A 19,461-nucleotide genomic window follows, 5' to 3' on the forward strand; every position below is an offset into this window, starting at 1 on the left:
AATCTGTATCAATAATTTAGCAACTGTTTTATCATCTAGTGTGTGTGTGTGTGTGTGTGCTCGCGCGCGCATATAGTATTTCTAATCTGTATCAATAATTTAGCAACTGTTTTATCATCTGGTGTGTGTGTGTGTGTGTGTGTGTGTGCGTGCGCGCGCATATGCATGTGCTAAGTTTGTAATACATTCCTTGTTTCACACAAGATCTGAAGCTTAACTTTCAATGGTCTGATCCAAATAACTATAATGCAAAACGTTTTTTTTTTCTTTTCCTTCGACTTTATATATCCACATCTTCCAATTCAAAGCTTTTGTCATCTAGAATGTATGAACTATTTGCATAACATGCCCAAATTAGCACACTCATTTCTATGATATCACCTTTTCAGCACCCTTGATCTCAGCCTATTACATTGCATATCCAAAGATCCTGAATCAATTCCTTTTTCTCTACATATTTTATGACTTTTACTCCATAAGTTCTACATTCATACATGACTTCACTTCAATAAAAAAAATCCACCATTTTTACAAAGAGGACCACTTAACATCCACCTACTTTGAACACTGGCTAAGGAGATCATGAACTTCAGTTTGCATACACACTTTTAATCACACCAGTGCATGTAATATAACTTAAACTGTTATTCCTATGTAACATAACTTAAACTGTTATTCCTATGTAATATAACTGTTATTCCTATTTTTGGCACATTGAGTATTACTTTATCCCTCAAGTATCTTAGTCTTAACTATTTTCACCATCAAGTTCTTTAAGTCCTATCTGCTTTCTTTTAAACTTCTACAACTCCTATATTGATTCTACAATGAGAATCAGGTAAATGTTGATCAATATTTGTCATGGCAACAAGAGCTATTGATTGACATCTACGTAGTTCTCAAGGTAAAAGTGAAGCACTAGGCTGAGGAAGGCAGGCCTCAGTCAACACTGACCAACATATTGTATTTTTATTGACCAATGACAGACATGACACTACTTTTAGCAACTTCATACATGGCCTGGATAGTTTTCCAGACCAGGTTTCTCATAATCAATCAAACATTACAACTACATAATACAGTTAAAAGCTTTCAACAAAACAGGTTCAAGTTCAAAATCTTTACTTGTGACCAACTTAGGAACATAGAAACGCATCAAACATCAAACATTACCTGAAAATTACTGTCTTTTAGCCCTGGCTTTTTACATATTACACGTACAAACACCTGTGTTGGAATTTCTTCTTTTGCTAAACCTTTTACAAGCTGCAATAATAAAGATAATTGTTTTATTTAATGTATTTAACATACAAAACTTGTTCTGCATATAGATTTTTCATGAAAAACTAAAATTTAACAAAGAGATATTTAAATTTGATAGGCAACTGGATAATCACAGTTTCAACTCATTAGATCATGTCAAATTCATTACAGCTAAGAGACACAAATTCTTTCATTTGACTACAAACAACTATAAAGATTCTTGATAGAATCCCTAAACTAGAATGAAGTTGACTAAAATAAAAAGTAATACTCTGCTATTTGTAAATTTCATGTATGAAACCCCACTGGGGATTAAATGAAACACCAGACATAAAATACAAGTTTGTGATCAACCTAAAGCATGCTTTTATCACCCTCATAAACTTGAGGTTTTAATCCCAAATTTTTTTATTATAAAATGGAAAACTGCTGTAACTATGAAATGTTTCACTTGATATGATGATGATATTACTGATAGTTCCTGTTTTTCTTCTCTTTAGTCAAATGATATTGCTATATCCCTCATCTACTAGCATAAAGTTGCTCCCTTGGGGGTTTGTAATCCTGCAAACTGCATGATGACCTTATTAATGCTGGTGGCATAAAAAATGCACCCAATACATGAAGTAAAGTGCTTTGCATTAGAAAGGGTATTCATTCATAAAAACCATGCCAAAGCAGACATTGGAGCTTTTTGGATCCTGTCAAACAGTCCAATTCATGCCAGTATAATATATGAACATTAAACAATAATGATAGCTGAAGAAAATACCAAGGAAGGCAGCAACTGGAAACCTAACTTATTTGTATTAGAAACAAATATTTCATATTCAAAATTAAGCAGTATATATATGTGTATATATATATATATATATATATATATATATATATATACTGTTTAATTTTGAATATATCTCACCTAACAACATAACTGGATTGTGTTAAAGGAGACAAAAGAGTTAAAGATAAAATGACTGAATTAGCAATTAAAAGAAACAACTAATAGAAAAATAAGTCAATATTTCTCAATCTTTCAGCCCATTGGCTTCAACCTTTTTAATGTAGCTTTGCCTTGTTTATTCTTAGCAAAAAAATATTTTGTAAGTTAGCTTGCCAGTAGGCTTCCTTAATTCTAACAACCCTGTTAGAAACATGTCACAGTAGGTGGCTATAAATAAGCAATACAAGTCTAAATCAAAGTAGATTAGAAATTTGTTGCAAGATACAGAATGTTAACTGAGGAAAACCTGTTCATTTGAAACTATTTGCCTCATAAACTACAAACATGGCAATAATTAACAAAATTATAGTTAAATTCTTGAAACTAGACTAAAAGAAAAGTTCCTAGTCTGTCTATAAGCTTTCCAAATATTAAAAATACCTGCTAACCAAAATAGAAAAAAATCCATTAATGGTATTAAAATGATGTTAAGAAAAAATATTTTTGATCACATTTTTGAACTAAGAAAATCAATCATCTTAGTACCCACCACCACCACCACCACCACCATCTAAACAATAACGAATACTAAAAACTTCAACTGCCATTTGCTTTATTTCTACAACAGTTAACCTCTTGTAAAGTATACAAAAACAAATGATTTACAAATATAAGAAACTTTAAAAATGCAGAGACGAAAGCCTGAAATAAAATATTTCTTTAAACTTACATTTAGAAACTGTTCTATGCCTTGCAAACGTTCTTTCCAGTTGCTACTAGCAAGCTGGCCTAAAATTTCAGCTCCTAAGTGACTTTCAGCTTTTTCTTCAAAAACATCATCCTAGCAACAAATTTTAAAAGAAAAAAAAAATTTTTTTAACTCATATAAATATTTGATATATACTTTATAATACAAATAATACATTGTTGATATTTTGTTCAAATTTGAAACAATTTCAAATGTAAATTTATTCAAGACAATAAAACTTCACAAACATATGATTTAGTTTTCTTTTTGTTGTATTTTCCTGTAAACTATAGTAACAAATGACAGCCATCATGACAAAACACTTGGCACTCAACAAAGATACTACAGTGGTGAAATTCTTTAATGCAAGTAATGGTTGTACTGTAAAATTGATGAGTGACTTGTTTGTTTTTACTACTAAATTAAATTCCTCCTGTGAGAAAAGTTACCCAATACAGGACTAGCATTCTATCCAAAAGGTGTTGGGTGAAGGAGACTCACACCTATATAACAGCAAATAACCTTAAACACTGTAGCTAACTAAAATTTTAATTACTTTAAAAAATATAGACCAGCAAATTTATTTCTTCAGGTGCAGATATGGATATGTGATAAGAAGTTTGCTTCCCAACCACATGGTTCAGGGTTCAGTCTCACTGTGTGGCACCCTGGGCAAGTGTCTTCTACTATAGGCTCACACCAACCAAAGCCTTGTGAGTGGATATGGTAGATGGAAACTGACAGAAGCCCATTATGTTTGTTGCTGTGTGTGTTTGTGTGTGTGTTTATGTATATGTTTGTCCACCACCACCACTTGACAACCAGTGTTGGTGTGTTTATGTTCCAATTACTTTGCGGTTTGGCAAAAGAGACTGATAGAATAAGTACCAGGTTTCACAAAAAAAAAAAAGAATAGTGGTCAATTCAAGGTGGTGCCCCAGCATGGCTGCAATCTAATGAATGAAACAAGCAAAAGATATAAGATACTGCTTGAAATAAATAAGCAGAGGCAAGATTATCTACTTAAAGCATTTATTATTTTGATTCTTGTCTTCACTAAAAGTATTAGCAATCTCAGCTGAGTTTGTTAATCTCTGGTAGTATTTATTAGAGGTCATTAGAGGTCAAACTAAATCTGTAAAGAGCTGTTAAGAAAATAAAAACAAACACTTACTGATAACACTGCTTCCACAGGTTCTTCTTTGGAAGATCTGTCAGCAGCTGAGCCTTTTTTCGTTCCTTTCTTAGCCTTATAAAAAGAAAAACACAATAATATTAAAAAAATGTCTTTCAAATATTCTTTTTCTGTAGCATAAAATGAAGAGGATGATAGGTTTCATTGAAATTAGTCTTTGAAGTATATTACGACAAACTTCAAAATCAATTAAGATAATCTTCTCTGTGTATGCCTATCTAACCCTTTAGTATTCAGATTATTTGGTGACCGTGTCAGTGCAGGTACCACTTAAAAACATCCAGTCCACACTGTAAAGTGGTTGGTGTTCAGAAGGGCATCCAGCTGAGAAACCCTTGCCAAAACTGACATTCCAGTGCTTGTGCCATGTAAAAAGCACTTCTCACCTCGCCTGTGCCATGCAAAAGACACTAAATCCACTCTGCCAAAACAGTTACAGAAGCCTGGTGCAGGCTTCGGCCTGGCTGACTCTTGTGGTACTGTCCCACTCATGGAAGGCACGGCAGGCAGACATTAAACAATGATGATGATGATGATTACTTGGTCAATGTAATGTTTATTTAGTCATATTGCTTTGAATTAATCATGCATTATCATTAGCTTCAAGATTTTGATGACTGATTGTTTATTTTTAGAATGACATAGTAGGACAGGTTTGAGAAGTCATACCTAGCTACTTTGACCATAATATGGGTAGAATATTTGGCCCAAATATGGCTAGTTTAAATGCTATGGGATTAAACCTCCCACCACCCCAAAAAACCACAAGTTTTCAGTCAAAATACTGTCCTACTAGTGTAACTGTATTAATAAGACACTAGGTGGCAGGTATGGTTGATGGTGTAGTCTGAATTACACAAATACATACGCATTGTCTGTTTATATTATTTGACTGGTATTTGTGGTGTTGGGGTGGGAACAGCTGCCCTATAGAATGAATATTAGTTTAACTCTTATTTCACAATTTCTTGCTTTTATTTTCTGCGCAAAACTCAAACAACAACTATGTTTTCAGCCAACAAGGAATCTTCAACATCAGTAATTTCCAATCCCACCCTCTTGTCATTTACCCTTTAGTTTGTTGCATTTTGCCAGTTACCCCTTTACTTCCATGAAAAAATATACACTAAATAATCTTAATTAAAACCTCATGTGACTACCAGCACACTCTCTTTACAATATCATATTAGGGCTAATATTCAAGTGAAATATTTAATTTTAATTTGTAATGCCACACCTTAATTTTATTTATAGAACTCAAAGGAAACAACAGGGAATAGGAAACTAGGGGAAAGTAACATTTCTGATGAGAGAAAAATTAAAGAAAATATAAGAACAGCATACTTACATCTGCTGAGCGAGATTTTGAAGATGCTGGGGCAGTACGTGGCCGATCAGAGCCAGGCTAAGGAAGAAATAAAAAGAGGAAATAATTAGAAATTGAAAATTTCTTTGTCTTTTTTTCACCACAGTTCTACAACAGAAGTTTGCTTTTTCTCATCTTCCTTCTAAGATTGCAAATTTCTTGAGTATCCATAAAATCAAAAGAAAGAGTGTTTGTGAATTTCCATAATATTATTAACTGCAAGGCCTTCAAGGTGGTGCCCAAACATGGCTGCAGTCTAATGACTGAAACCAAGTAAAAGATAAAAATTAAAGCATTAAATTCAATATTTAAATTCACCTTTTTTTGTTGGGCAACAGGTTTTGAACTAGTCACAGCTTTAGAAGTTGCTGCTGCTGCTGTTGTTGTTGTTACAGCAGAAGGCTGTGACTGAGTATTGCGGGGTTGACCATTGGGTAACAACAACACTGCTTTCTCTGCACATTCTTTTATCTGAAAATATATCAATTTATAAATATCACATAAGCTATAAATGTATTACTAATTATGTACTCTGAAATTACTTAAATAATAAAATATGGTATCAAAGATCTAAAATATGATTATTTAATATCTTCTCTCTTACAGTGAAACAAACATTATTTTGCCAGTTATCAGGTGATATACATTATAAACACTGAACATGTTGAATCTAAAGCACTTAATGGGTCCAGTGTTTGTAATAGAATGGTGGCTTGTGTGCCTCAATGACACTGAGAGCTATACCAGCAGAGGACAAGCTCCTGATAGGACTGGACCGGTCAAAGGATACAAGCCTAACTAATATGGACCACCTCTTCCCAGAAGTAAAAATGGGTTTGTGCAGGCCAACTCCCCTACCTAGAAAAAAGTTAAGTTACAGAAGCATTGATAACAATTCAAAATCACTGAGATCTGGGAGAGGAAGGCCTTCACTCAGGGAAAATAAACCAGAGTGAATAACAATAGAGAAAAGTTGCTAATGGGCTATGATCTATAGGGGGGTGAAGGGCTTAAGTTAATTAGGTTGAATTTAAAGCCTGACAAACCTTCTGCTGCTTAATGTTGTCTACATCAGTTATAAACGGCATTATATTTTTCTCTCCCACTAGTTGCATTGCAGTTCCAAGGGCTTCGAAAGATGATTCTCGTACTTCTGGGACAGGATCATTAATAGTCTGATAAAAGAAGTAAATTAAGAAAAAGAATAAGCCAAAAGTAATGTACAAGCTCTTTTTTTTTTTTTAACACTTAAAATAAAATATTAAATGAAATAAAAACAATGAGAATGAGAAAAATCTATCAACAAATGAAGACACTGCTCTATTCTCATATAGTGATATTCTAAATTATTCACTATTCTTCAGTTAGTTCAAAATTCCAACATATATTTCCGTAACTGAGTGACTAAGAATTTTTTATCTCTAACCAACGTAAAGCAGAGCACCAGTGATGAGATATAAATTCACAATTCTTCTGCCAAAAGAATAGCAACTAACCTCAGTTGTTTCAAATCTTTGAGAAAGCATTAGAACATATACAAGAAAGTCAATACAGATTATAAACATGTTTGGATATTTCCAAAAAAAAAAAAAAAATTATGAGCCTACAGGTAAATTTAAAGCACAGAAGCTAATTCAATGTAACTTTGCATCTAGCAAGACTAATTACATAAATATCAGACAAATTTAATGAAGGAGATGAAACAATTCAGTTATGGGATTTGAACTGAACATTTAATTTAGAATTTTGATGATTCAAACAAAATTTCATCCTGCTTCAGAACTTAATACAGTAATATATCTGTATTAAGTGTAGAAGAAAGACTTCTACACTCTCAGATGACTATCAACAGAAAAACTGACCAGCTGTAAAAATACTACTACTTGAAAAAAAAAAATTTATCTATAAATGATTTTTCTCTTTTTGTTACTCAGACAAAATGCAATATATGTTAATTCTTTTATTATTTTTTTTCACAAAACTTTTTAACATTAAAATATAAACTGTATTGCATGCAATTTTACACAGTCATAAAGAAGAAATGATCTCAAGATTAATATAATCCAAATTCTTCAGCATCAGATATAAGTCATTTAGTAATGTATAATTACTACAATAAAGTAACAGGCACTCCGATTTTCTAGGTCAAGACCTGCTAATCTAAAATCTCAGATGTTAAATTTAACTACATATTTAGTTTGTAGACTGTTAGCACCAACTAGAACTAAATTGACTTAGTCTAGAATAAAGCATAAATTTTCTAGTCAATGTATTGAGAATCAAAATTTAAGCAAATAGATGTTACCTTTACAAGAGCTACACAGTAGACCTTAAGAATTTTCTTAGGCAGTGCATTAGGGACGGCTTTTGCAATTGAACGAGCTAAGAAACTGGCAGTCTCAGTTCGAATTGATGGATTTTTATTCTCAAGAGCAGCTACAGCATCCTCCATAATTAATTCAAAATTCATCTGAAAATATCAAATTCACAAATATAAATTAAATGAATACATTATTTGAGTATACATTGTACAGGAACATAGAGTATCAAAAAGAGATACAAATACGATTGTATTTGTTTGTATACGTTTTGTATGCACACCAATGCTTTCTCTAAATATAAACATGAACTTGCTGTTGAATACCTAACCATCAAATATTTACTGAACTAAGATTATTATACATTTATTTCAATACTATTTAACAGATAAATGAAAAGAATTAACCAGTAACTTTAATTATTGCGTATCAAAAGCTTTGTATCACAGCTATTCTATAAAACAGTTCAGATAAAAACCTGAAAGAGAAATGAATAAAAAAAACTTTCTTTCAGACAAAATCTTATTTGAATAAAAATGATTATCCACATAGTTTTTCCTTTCCAATACCAATTCACCCCTGGTCCCCCACATTTCCAACTCATCTAATTCAATTTTTAAATTGAAATATCAACTAATACTGTTTAATATAAATAACACCTGATTTCAGCTTTAAAATCTTAACACAGTTTATGTATGAGCTTTTTTTTTTAAAGTTGTATTCCAAATACTACCTCAATGTACCAAGACATTTTAAAAAATTTTTGGCACAATGCCAGCAAAAGCTCAGTGGAATCAATGGTAAGGATTTAAATGATTCAAAGAGATGGTGGTGTATTGAATTATATATGTAGAACATTGTTAATAAATTGAAATTAATCTCTTAGAGGAAAAAAAGAAAATAAACCTAATGGCATTTGATAGCAATTCTCAAAGAAAACCGGAAAACAATTTCAAGAAATTAAGGATCAATTACAAAAAAAAAGAATATTTCTATAACGTTAGATTAATCAATATCAGATGAGTGGAATTTGGTAGAAGAAAACTATGCAGAAGCTTCTTTTGTGTGTGTGTGTATAACTATCTCTTTATGTTTTATGTATCTTTCTGCTCAATAAATAGAGATTAATAACTAAGTAACATAAGGGTCAATATTACTAGACTAGACCATCAAAGGTAGTGCCCTAGCTTGGTCTCAGGTTGATGACTGAACAAAATAATACTTACACATTGAAATACTGCATCAATTGCTTCTCTTAAGGCAACAACAACCGTGAGTTTCTTTTCTTTAAATTTATCCAGAAGTACTCCAAAACACTTCAAACAAAAATATATTCTTTATTGAAGTTTTGCTTGAATTTTGAACACTGAATATCTTATTTAAATCAGGCATAGGCAACTTTTTTCAAGAAATGGGCCGCATGAGCCATGGTTCAATACCAGGTGGGCTGCACTACTAAAATTATTCAAGATAATTTTTTGCTAGCTACCATGCAGAAAGTCCTGCAGACCATAGTTTGCCCATGACTGATTTAAATATTTAATTAAATATACAACTCATAAAATATAAATTTATTTATAATATCTTCCTCTGTGATTCTATTGGTCAAGATTTCATTTTCAGTTTAAAATAATATAATGCTTTCATGATTTTAAAATAACTGGAAAATCAGTTATTTAGGAAGTTTATCAAAAGCATTACTAAAATAACAAAAGAATTTAAAAACTAGAAACAAAAATGATACAATCATAATTTTAAAATTTTACAACATTTATATTAGAAACTTAAATACTTAGTTTCAACAAATATTTAATGAATGAGTAAATCTAAAATGTATGAAGTCACAGTAAGGTGTTCATTTAGCTGAGAAGAGAATTGAAAGAACAAAAATAAAATTACCAAACAAAACTTACCATATTTGCATGTGGCTTAAATTCTTTACGTAATCCGAGTGCAATCCCAGCTAAAATTTTTCCTCCCAATGCCACAAGCATAACGTTAGTATCTTTTCCAATAACCTGTAGTAAAAAAGTAAATTGGTAATAAAGGAAAAAAGGCCCATAGTTTATTTGAAGAAAGCTGTTTCCTTCTGAACTATCACTGAGTATATTCCATCATAGCCCCAACACTAGAGAGGCTGCTTTGCATCCCATAAGACTCAAGAGTTCCCATATGCCAGGATGTTTTCATCTGCTGTGACATGAAACAAGACATGAAATAACAAAGAAATCAACAAGAATAACTTAGACAGGTGGGTAGAGGGAGTAAGAGCAAAATGGCAGGAACAGAGTGATGGGAGTGAAAAGGTGTAAGAGGAAGAGACAGTGATAGATTGCAATAGAGGTAGACAAGACTGAGTGATGGAGTGTATTATGCTCAAATAATTTTTATAATCAATGCATTCTTTATATACAGGCTTTGTGGTCAGTGAGAGAAGTAGAGTGATAACAATGATGGTAGAGGAGGACTGAATATGAATTTGTCCAATAGCATCTCTCATTACAAGGGCAACATGGTATCGTGAATGAGATACAGAGTGTCAGAGAGATAAGAAAGTCAGACAGATTCAGTGCCATTCCTACTTACACAGGCAGATTACAGTGAGTAGACCTATTGCCATCCTTAGCTAAACCAGCAGCAGAGTATAGAGGATTGAAGGTAGAGTGAATGATAGAAAGAGAGAGAATGAGGAAGGAAAATATTAATGGGAAAATGTTTACAAGCTCTTAAAAACGAAGAACATCACAATTTCAAGGTTTACTAAGATAAAATACAATCAGTGGGAAAGTAACTTTTCACAAACACAATAATATTCATTTATTACCAACCAAATCTTTAATAAATTCAAAAAAAGAAAAAAAATATATATAGAAGACAGTTTTATTTCATATTTAAGTTAATAGAAAATAATGTGTTTGTTGTCTTTGGTGTCTCCCACCCCAGATAGCTATTTTTAAAGTAATTTTCAATTTCTCCAAACAGACCAATCTACCAATTACTTTTTGATACCTGTTCATATGTATTGATATTTTTTAAAACCTGTTTGTATGCATTATATTCTATGCTTGAAATAATGTAAGAATAGAAATGGTTGAGTTGGGTCTAGTTTCAGTTTTCTTTAGCTAATCCTCATAACTACAGTATAAGAAAAGTTGCTGAGACCCCCTTCGGTCATGACTGACCATGGGATTGCACCTAGAAAGTTCCCTTCCAAGGTACAAGTCCGGGAAAGGTTGTTTATGGAAGACCAGCAGTCACCCATGCATATCGGCCTCCCCTCTCCATGCCACCAGTGTTATCCAAGGGAAAGGCAAAGGCTGATACAGCTTGGCACCTGTGACGTCGCAACTCATTTCTACAGCTGAGTGAACTGGAGCAATGTGAAATAAAGTGTCTTGTTCAAGAACACAACATGCAGCCCGGTCCAGGATTCGAACTCACAACCTCGCGATCGTAAGCTCGACGCTCTAACCACTGAGCCATGAAAAAGAAAAGTAGAGAATATATTTATTACCACTCCCTCATCCTCTCCTTTCTTGTTACCACTTTATATCTGAAGTGTTTGGCATGATAAAAGACATCTAGTAACAAAACCTTCATTCTAAATAGCTGGCTATGGAGCCTCTAGGTAACTGCTCAACTTGCCAGAAATAAAAGCCATTTCCATCAAATCACACATTAACATCTTAGAAAATGTGGTCCTAAATATGTTCCCTGAGGAAAAAAAAACAGGATGGTCACAGCTAGATTGGAAAATAAAAAAAATTAAACGTAGGATGGTCATGGCTTTTGAGAATATGTCTTCCCAATCAAGCCTGGCCTAAAGCTAAACAACAACCACTTTCAGTCTACTTATACTTTGCTACAAAAACCTAAATACTCATCTGCTAGATAATAGTGATAATGATGGAGATTAGTTAGCTTCGTTGTGGTGGTGGTTGTGGTGGTGGTGGTGGTGGCGGCGGCGGTGTTGGTGGTGGCAAGCATAATTCAGAGAAACAGATATATTTTTAATAGCGGGAGGGAACTCTTCTAATAAACAAAACTGATAATCAAACGTTAGGAAGTAGCTAATTAAACAGAAAACTCACTCGTAAAGATGCTGGGATTGATTTTTTAAAAATAAGCTAAGTTCACTGAGATGAGTAGACTTGTTGTATAATGGGATAAAGGAATAGAAATATAGGTGCAGGCGTGGTAGTGTGGTAAGAAGTTTGCTTCCCAACCACATGGTTCCAGGCTCAGTCCCACTGTGTGGCACCTTGGGCAAGTGCCTTCAATTATAGCCTTGGGCTAACCAAAGCTTTGTGAGTGGATTTAGTAGACGGCAACTCAAAGGAGCCTATCGTATATATAGGTGTGTGACTTTGTGGCTGTTTCTGTCCTTCCATCAGAACTTGACAACTGGTGCTGGTGTGTTTATGTCCCCATAACCTGGCAGCTTGGCAAAAGAGGCTGATAGAATAAGTACTAGGCTTTTAAAAAAAAAAATCCTGGGGTCAATTTGTTCGACAAAGGCAGTACCCCAGCATGGCCGCAGTCAAATAACTGAGACAAGATAAACGATATTTATTTAGTAAAAAATAAATAAATAAAAATTGTGACATCTTTTCAGAAGCTGTAAGAAACTATGTTGGAATCTCTATCTCATCCGTATTTTACTTTTTGTATATTTACTTATATCAATACTGACGGTTAGTCTGAACTCTATACTGAGAACATATTAAAGTATTTAATATAATTACATTCATACTTCCTTCCACCACCACACACCATCTGTCTTAATACTGAGAACTTACCTTGATTACACTCTTTATCAAAGGCTGATAATCTCCAGGTTCTAGTTTGAGATTACTTGCTAATTTCAGCAGTGCATCCAAAGCTTCCTTACGTTCCTGCCATTTCTTAGCTTCCTGTTTGATAAGATTAGGAAAAATATTTTTTTAAAACTCAACTTGAAATTATTAAAAAAAAAAAATCTTATCTATTACAGGAAGGAAATTAAAATGAAACTGTATCAAATCGTATCACTTGTTAAAATATATTATTCATGTGAAGTTTTAAAATAACTACTAATGTTTAAAGGAGACATGCTTTTCATCACATTTCACAAATTTTAAAATCCTTCTGAAACAATTTATCATAGTTGTTTGTGGCTGGCTTCATTTCAAAACAAAAAGTTTACTCAAAAATAGTGAAGACATGAAATTATAAAATCATATGTACCACTCACAAATTAAAGAAACAAATATTTCAAGTAGGAATTCATATTAGATTCATAAAAATAACTGTCTGGTAGCCAAAACAAAACACTCAAAAGATATGATACATAAGTGATATTAGCTTTTTAGTAATTAAATGCAACTTAGCCATTTTGAGATTACTTGGTAAAACAATATAAATTAATGTGAAATTTGAATGAGATTTTAATTTATATTAAAGTACAGTTTCAAGCAGGCCTGTATCAAAAGGGTTAAGGTCTGGTATATTAAATTACTGGCAATTTTACACAATATTTGGTAACAAGCTGCATTCATTAACCATTCTGTTAAAGCTTTTCTAGTATCAGTCATTTGAAACCAAAACAATTTTGTTAAACAAATATCAGTAACTAAGTTTTAAATATCTTAGCAATATAATACTGAGTTTACAATGTTGTTAAACATAAGAAACAAAAACAAAATGTTCATGTTGTTTCTATTAACTTCAACATAGAAAAAGTTCACACTTCTACAAATCAATTCATTATCTCAGCTTTCTTTTAATGATGAACCACTTATGAATATAATCAGAATATAGAGGTATAGTTGTTAGATTACAGTAAGAATGTTCAGATTCTCCTTATAGCTCACAGCAAAGTTTTCAAAATAGGTGCAGGTGTGGCTGTGTGGTAAAAAGTTTGCTTCCCGACCACATAATTCCTGGTTCAGTCCAACTGTGTGGCACCTTGGTAAAGGATCTTCTATAGCTTCAGGCTATATTAGAAGACAAGAAGCCTTGCGAGTGGATTTGATAGACAGAAACTGAAGGCAGCCTGTCGTGTGTGTGTGTGTGTGTGTGTGTGTGTGTGTGTGTGTGTGTGTGTGTGTGTGTGTGTGTGTCAGTGTCCTACCAACACTTGACAACCAGTGTTGGTTTGTTTATGTCCCAGTAACTTAGTGGTTCAGCAAAAGTGACCGATGGAATAAGTACCAGTCTTTAAAATTAAAATGTACTGAGTCAATTCATTTGACTAAAAATTCTTCAAGGCGGTGCCCCAACCTGGCCTCACTTTAATGACTGAAACAAGTAAAAGATAAGAGAAAAACTAAAAGACAATCATTTTTAGATAAATAGGAAACTTACAATTTGTTCATAATAGTTTTTGGGTAACATTGCTAAGATATTGACAGGTTCCATCAGGTCATATGGATCCACCTCTTCTACAAGAGCAGCACCTGAAAATGAATGAGGGAACAAATTAAGTAAACTGAGTGTTACATGTTGCTTGATAATATAGCAGACACAGTTGGAAGTAAAGAACCTGTGGAATGGTGGTCATAGGATTAAATTCTCAGCTACAACTTCTCAGAGATGTATTTAAGAAATTTGATTTCGTATAAGGAATGAAAATTGGTAAACCCTAAATAAATATATGTATTGAACAGCTTCCAAATTTCTAAGCCAGGATTCGAAATTGAATCCACATTTTCATACAAGTTCACTTTTTGTTCTTGCTTTTTGCACTAAGAAATTTATGAGAATTAACTGTGATCTATAACTTTTTCGAGTCAATTATGGATCAGGGTTGATTAGAGAGGAAAAATCCTTTGTCTAACCTAACTTAATTTAGTTACAAAAAATATAAACGCACAACCAAAATTCAGTTCTACCTCTTTGATCCCTTGGTCTCTAGTCAGAGAGCATCTGTTTCTCACTTCACATATGGCTCATCATCGTCTAACAACACAGCTCTGACTCCTATTTGTCTAGACTTTCTTTTACTCTTTCTCTCTCTAATAGTTTCTCACAGATGAAGCAAACTGCCATACAGAATGGACTCATCATCATCACCATCATCGTTTTACATCCGCTTTCCATGCTGGCATGGGTTGGGCAGTTTGACTGAGGACTGGTGAGCCAGAGGCTGCACCAGAACCATTTCAACTAGCAATTAATATTTTTCTTCTCTCGTTTATTCAGTGTGTATTATCATTACACATGATGTTATAAGTGGTGACCTCCAATGTTTATAAACTGTTAAAATTGGATCTTACACTTGATCATTATATATATATATATATATATATATATATTAAACATTAAAAAATACCACAAAATCTTAACTAAGCAAGCCTCCTTACCAGAAGCATCTCCATCTCCACAGGGAGCAGCAGAGGCTGCCTGTTCTAGCTTAGCTTTGAGATCCTGTTGTGATCTCAGAAAACGAGTTTGAATAGGTCTTTCAGCAGGTAGCTTTTCAAATTCAGCTTCAAATTCTTGGACCTGTTTGAATGCAGAAAGGATATTCATTTAAAATCATTAAATATATAGTTAACTTTCTAAAAATTATATATTCTAAAAAATACTTTTATTTATTTTGTTCTTTACCAATTTTAGAGAAATGTTTCAATTTAAAATTAAGTTTATCTAACATTCATCATCATCACCATCATCATTTAACGTCTGCTTTCCATGCTAGCATGGGTTGGACGATTTGACTGAGGGCTGGTGAGCCAGATGGCTACAAAAATAATCACCCACACATTTCACTTCAAATTCGATTTTACTTGTCAAAAATGTAGAAGATTTGGACTATAATTATTATAATATTCAGAAACCAAATATAGCATATATTGTTTTATCCTTCCCAATGCCCATATTTTCTGAAAACACACATTTAAAAGAACTACAATTGTATAAAATACTGGAAGTACACTACTTAAAATATAAACTAATATTACCTGAATTGGGTTGAAATTGGTAAATTGTGATTTAATAGCAGCACCAATCCATCTGTAGATTTCAATAACTAATTGCTTAGTTTCATCACGAACTGTTTTGTCACGGTCTTCTAATAGTTTTGCTAATACTTTAATTATAGGTTTCACTTGAATAACTTTTGAACCATATTCTCTGTAATGTAATATTTTCAAAACATATTCTTAATAATGAAAAAATTCTGAAAGAATTTATAATAAAAATATTAGTTTAATCCTTTAGCATTAAGATTACTCTGTTAAATGTAACATTTATTTATTATTATTTTAAATTCATCATGCATTATCTTGTAGCTTCAAGATTTCAATGATATGATTATTTATCTTTAGAATGACATTGTAGGGTAGGTGTAAGAGGCCAAATCTAGCCAGTTTGAATGAAAAACAGCTAAAACATTCAGGCCAAATATGGCTTGTTTAAATGCTAAAAGGTTAAAAGACAAGTAATCTATTTTATAATAAAATAAAAATTTTTGTCACAATAGCAAAAAGCATCAGCAAGTATTTTCATTGCTTTGTTTTTAAGACTGCTTTTCGATGCTAGCACAGGTTAGACAAATATATCATTGAAACGATGTTTTACAACCAAAAGCTCTTCCTATCACTAACCCATGTCTGTATTACATGTGAAGTAAACCTTACTTCAAACATCTTCAAAGATGCAAAACCAGCAAAAAACCTGCTAACAGAAGAAATGACAGAAACACTTCTGCTTATAGCGGAGTGAATTTTTAAGCACAAATGTAAACAGAGAGATGTATGTGTGTACACACACACGACAGGCTTCTTTCTGTTTCCATCAACCAAATTCACTTGCACATCAGCCTGAGCTATAATAAAAGACACTTGGCCAAGGTACCACACAGTAGAACTGAACCTGAAACCAGATGGTTGGGAAACAAACTTCTTAACCACACAGCCATGCTGCACCTGCAATATCTTTCAGTCACACGGAATCCAATAATGTGAATATTTCTCAAATTAGAATGCTCTACTAAACTCAGATATGTTTATTTTCATATAAGAAGCTAAGACATAAATTACATATCTGCTAATGAAAGGTTTGTAATATCTTACCTTAAAGCTCGAGTGAGAGCCATTACAGAGCCCACAACTATTTTAGGCTGTTTGTATTCCACACCTTTCAAGAGTTCTTCCTGTGAAAAGAGAGAAAAAAAGATATAAATATAAATCTTAGGAAAATACACACACACAGAAGAAAAGCATGAAGAGATAAAATGGAACAAAAAATAACCTGTTTCTTTTGAAACAGAGTATTATCCAAAAGGGAAATTATCATAAGAGAAAATGAAACAGGCCACAAAATATTGCAATATGTCATAACATTCCTGCAATCATTGAGAATGATATAACAAAAAAATATTAATGGATTTCTTTTGAATGTATAAGAGAGTCGTTTTTATTTATAAGCGCAGGAGTGGTTGTGTGGTAAGATGCTTGTTTCCCAACCACATGATTCTGGGTTCAGTCCCACTGTATGGCACCTTGAGCAAGTGTCTTCTACTATAGCCTCAGGCTGACCAAAGCCTTGTGAGTGGATTTGGCAGATGGAAACTGAAAGAAGCCTGTCTTTATATATATATATATATATATATATATATATATATATATATATGGTGCCCCAGCATGGCCACAGCTCATGAGCTGAAACTAGATAAAATGAAAAATGAAAATATATCAGTGTGTTTACATCCCTGTAACCTAGCGGTTCAGCAAAAAAGACCAACAGAATAAGTACCAGGCTTAAAAAATAAGTACTGGGGTCGATTCATTCAACTAAAAATTCAAGTGGTGCTCCAGCATGGCCACATTCTAATGACTGAAACAGGTAAAAGATAAAAGGTATATGTTCTGCAGAAATGAAAATATATGCAGAAAAAATTTCGTAAACCTAACTTAACTCCTGTCAACAATTGTCTAACACTGCTGAAGTCCTCAAAATTTTATCTACAGCTAGATTATTTTCAGTTTCAGGATTACCTGAATTATTCATCATCTTGTCTGATTTCAATATAATTTAAACAGATTTGCATTTGCAATTTAATTAAGAGACTTTGTAACAATATTGAGCCAATAAAAATTCATAACAACAATGTTTTGAACAACAGACATTCATATAGTCACAACAATATTTATACCATTTTCAATCTAGTTTGTGTACTACAGGAGGAACAGAGATACAGTTGTAAAACAGTTTCTCCAAAACTTTTTCATCCATGAACTTTGGTAAAAAGGAATGTTCTTTTCCCATCTTGCAAGTTACTTGATCTCACTAGTGACGGTAACATGAAAAATGCACTGAATATACACTGTAAAGTAGTTGGCAGTAGGAAGGGCATCCAGTCATAGGAACCATGCCAAAGCTGACATTGCAGTTTGATTCAGTCCTGCAGCTTGCCAGATGCCGTCAAACCATCAAACTCATGCCAGCATGAAAAACAGGTGCTAAATGATCTGACAACACACACATGCGCATGCACACGCATACTTTTTATATCTGTTCTCCCTGCTTGTATGGCATGGATTTACATACACAACCAAAAACAAGTAAAATTTTTAAACACTATTGTAATGAAAACAAATCAATGTCTTTTTTTTTTTGTCGTTAAAAATGCAAGTAGAAAAACCTATATCACAGGCTAATACAAACCAGAACTATATCCTGTTTCTCAATTTCAATATACACCAATATTATTTCATTTGCTAGTTCTTTTGTTTTGGTTTTATTCACATTGAAACATTTTGCTACAATTCCTCCAATAACTTCAGCACAAATTCTGAAAATATAAAGAAATTTATTAAATAGCATGGATTATCCATATCATTAAGTAGAAACAGGAAGAAAAAGAATGCTAATATAAAAACTATAGCCAACTATCAAAAACTATACAAAGAGGATTTACTGATTATTTGGAAATTTGTTACAAATTGATTTTCAAAGAAAAACATCAAAATAGTTCTATTTTTGTAATTCAAAAAATTAGTCAATTAAAACGCCAGAATTTAAATCATATTTGAACATATGAATAGTAATATGCAACAATGTTACATTATTTGTTGCATTTATCTAGTAATAATCTTATGCTCAAACAACAACAATGGTAGCAAAGTACATCCAGAGTCGTTCCTGTAAAACACACACACACACACAATTTTCAGGCATACAAATCAACATAGTAGATAGTGTAAACATTCAAACATTGCCCCTATCTTTCCAAATCCTGCTGCATTTCACATGGAATATTTGGTCCTCTAAAGTCTTGGTGTATAAGTCATCCTAACATTTTTGTCTGCAAATTTTAGCCTCAAAATTTATCAATTTGTATGCCAGAAAATACAGTATGCACTATTATATTCATTGCACATTTATGACCTGACCATTGATACAGTTTGATACATCACATGTGCAACTTTAAAAAAGGTGACCACAACAGTATGTTTTATTTAGTCAATGTCACTCAGACACAATGCAACTAACTGACATGAAACTTCCAGGTATTACACTAACAGTTCTCTTAATTCAGTTCCAGGTATTACACTAACAGTTCTCTTAATTCAGTTCCAGGTATTACACTAACAGTTCTCTTAATTCAGTTCCAGGTATTACACTAACAGTTCTCTTAATTCAGTT

The 19,461-nt window shown here is 32.8% G+C and overlaps 1 protein-coding gene across 1 annotated transcript in view; it reads right to left on the reverse strand.

The window, feature by feature from the left end:
* The window catches only part of LOC106875789 (cytoskeleton-associated protein 5), a 95,040-nt gene that overhangs the window by 38,000 nt on the left and 37,579 nt on the right, over positions 1-19,461 (reverse strand). Inside the window, exons 4-18 of the mRNA XM_052968021.1 lie at positions 18,481-18,607; positions 16,887-16,966; positions 15,774-15,945; positions 15,174-15,315; positions 14,176-14,267; positions 12,630-12,743; positions 9,744-9,848; positions 9,057-9,146; positions 7,818-7,982; positions 6,559-6,687; positions 5,831-5,983; positions 5,495-5,551; positions 4,126-4,200; positions 2,934-3,044; positions 1,174-1,266 (exon numbers count right to left, since the gene is read on the reverse strand). Of these exons, the coding sequence (XP_052823981.1) occupies positions 1,174-1,266; positions 2,934-3,044; positions 4,126-4,200; positions 5,495-5,551; positions 5,831-5,983; positions 6,559-6,687; positions 7,818-7,982; positions 9,057-9,146; positions 9,744-9,848; positions 12,630-12,743; positions 14,176-14,267; positions 15,174-15,315; positions 15,774-15,945; positions 16,887-16,966; positions 18,481-18,607 (1,705 nt within the window). The remainder of the gene's footprint in view (positions 1-1,173; positions 1,267-2,933; positions 3,045-4,125; positions 4,201-5,494; positions 5,552-5,830; positions 5,984-6,558; positions 6,688-7,817; positions 7,983-9,056; positions 9,147-9,743; positions 9,849-12,629; positions 12,744-14,175; positions 14,268-15,173; positions 15,316-15,773; positions 15,946-16,886; positions 16,967-18,480; positions 18,608-19,461) is intronic.

The sequence above is a fragment of the Octopus bimaculoides genome, chromosome 5, assembly GCF_001194135.2.
Source record: "Octopus bimaculoides isolate UCB-OBI-ISO-001 chromosome 5, ASM119413v2, whole genome shotgun sequence".
Lineage (NCBI taxonomy): Eukaryota > Metazoa > Mollusca > Cephalopoda > Octopoda > Octopodidae > Octopus > Octopus bimaculoides.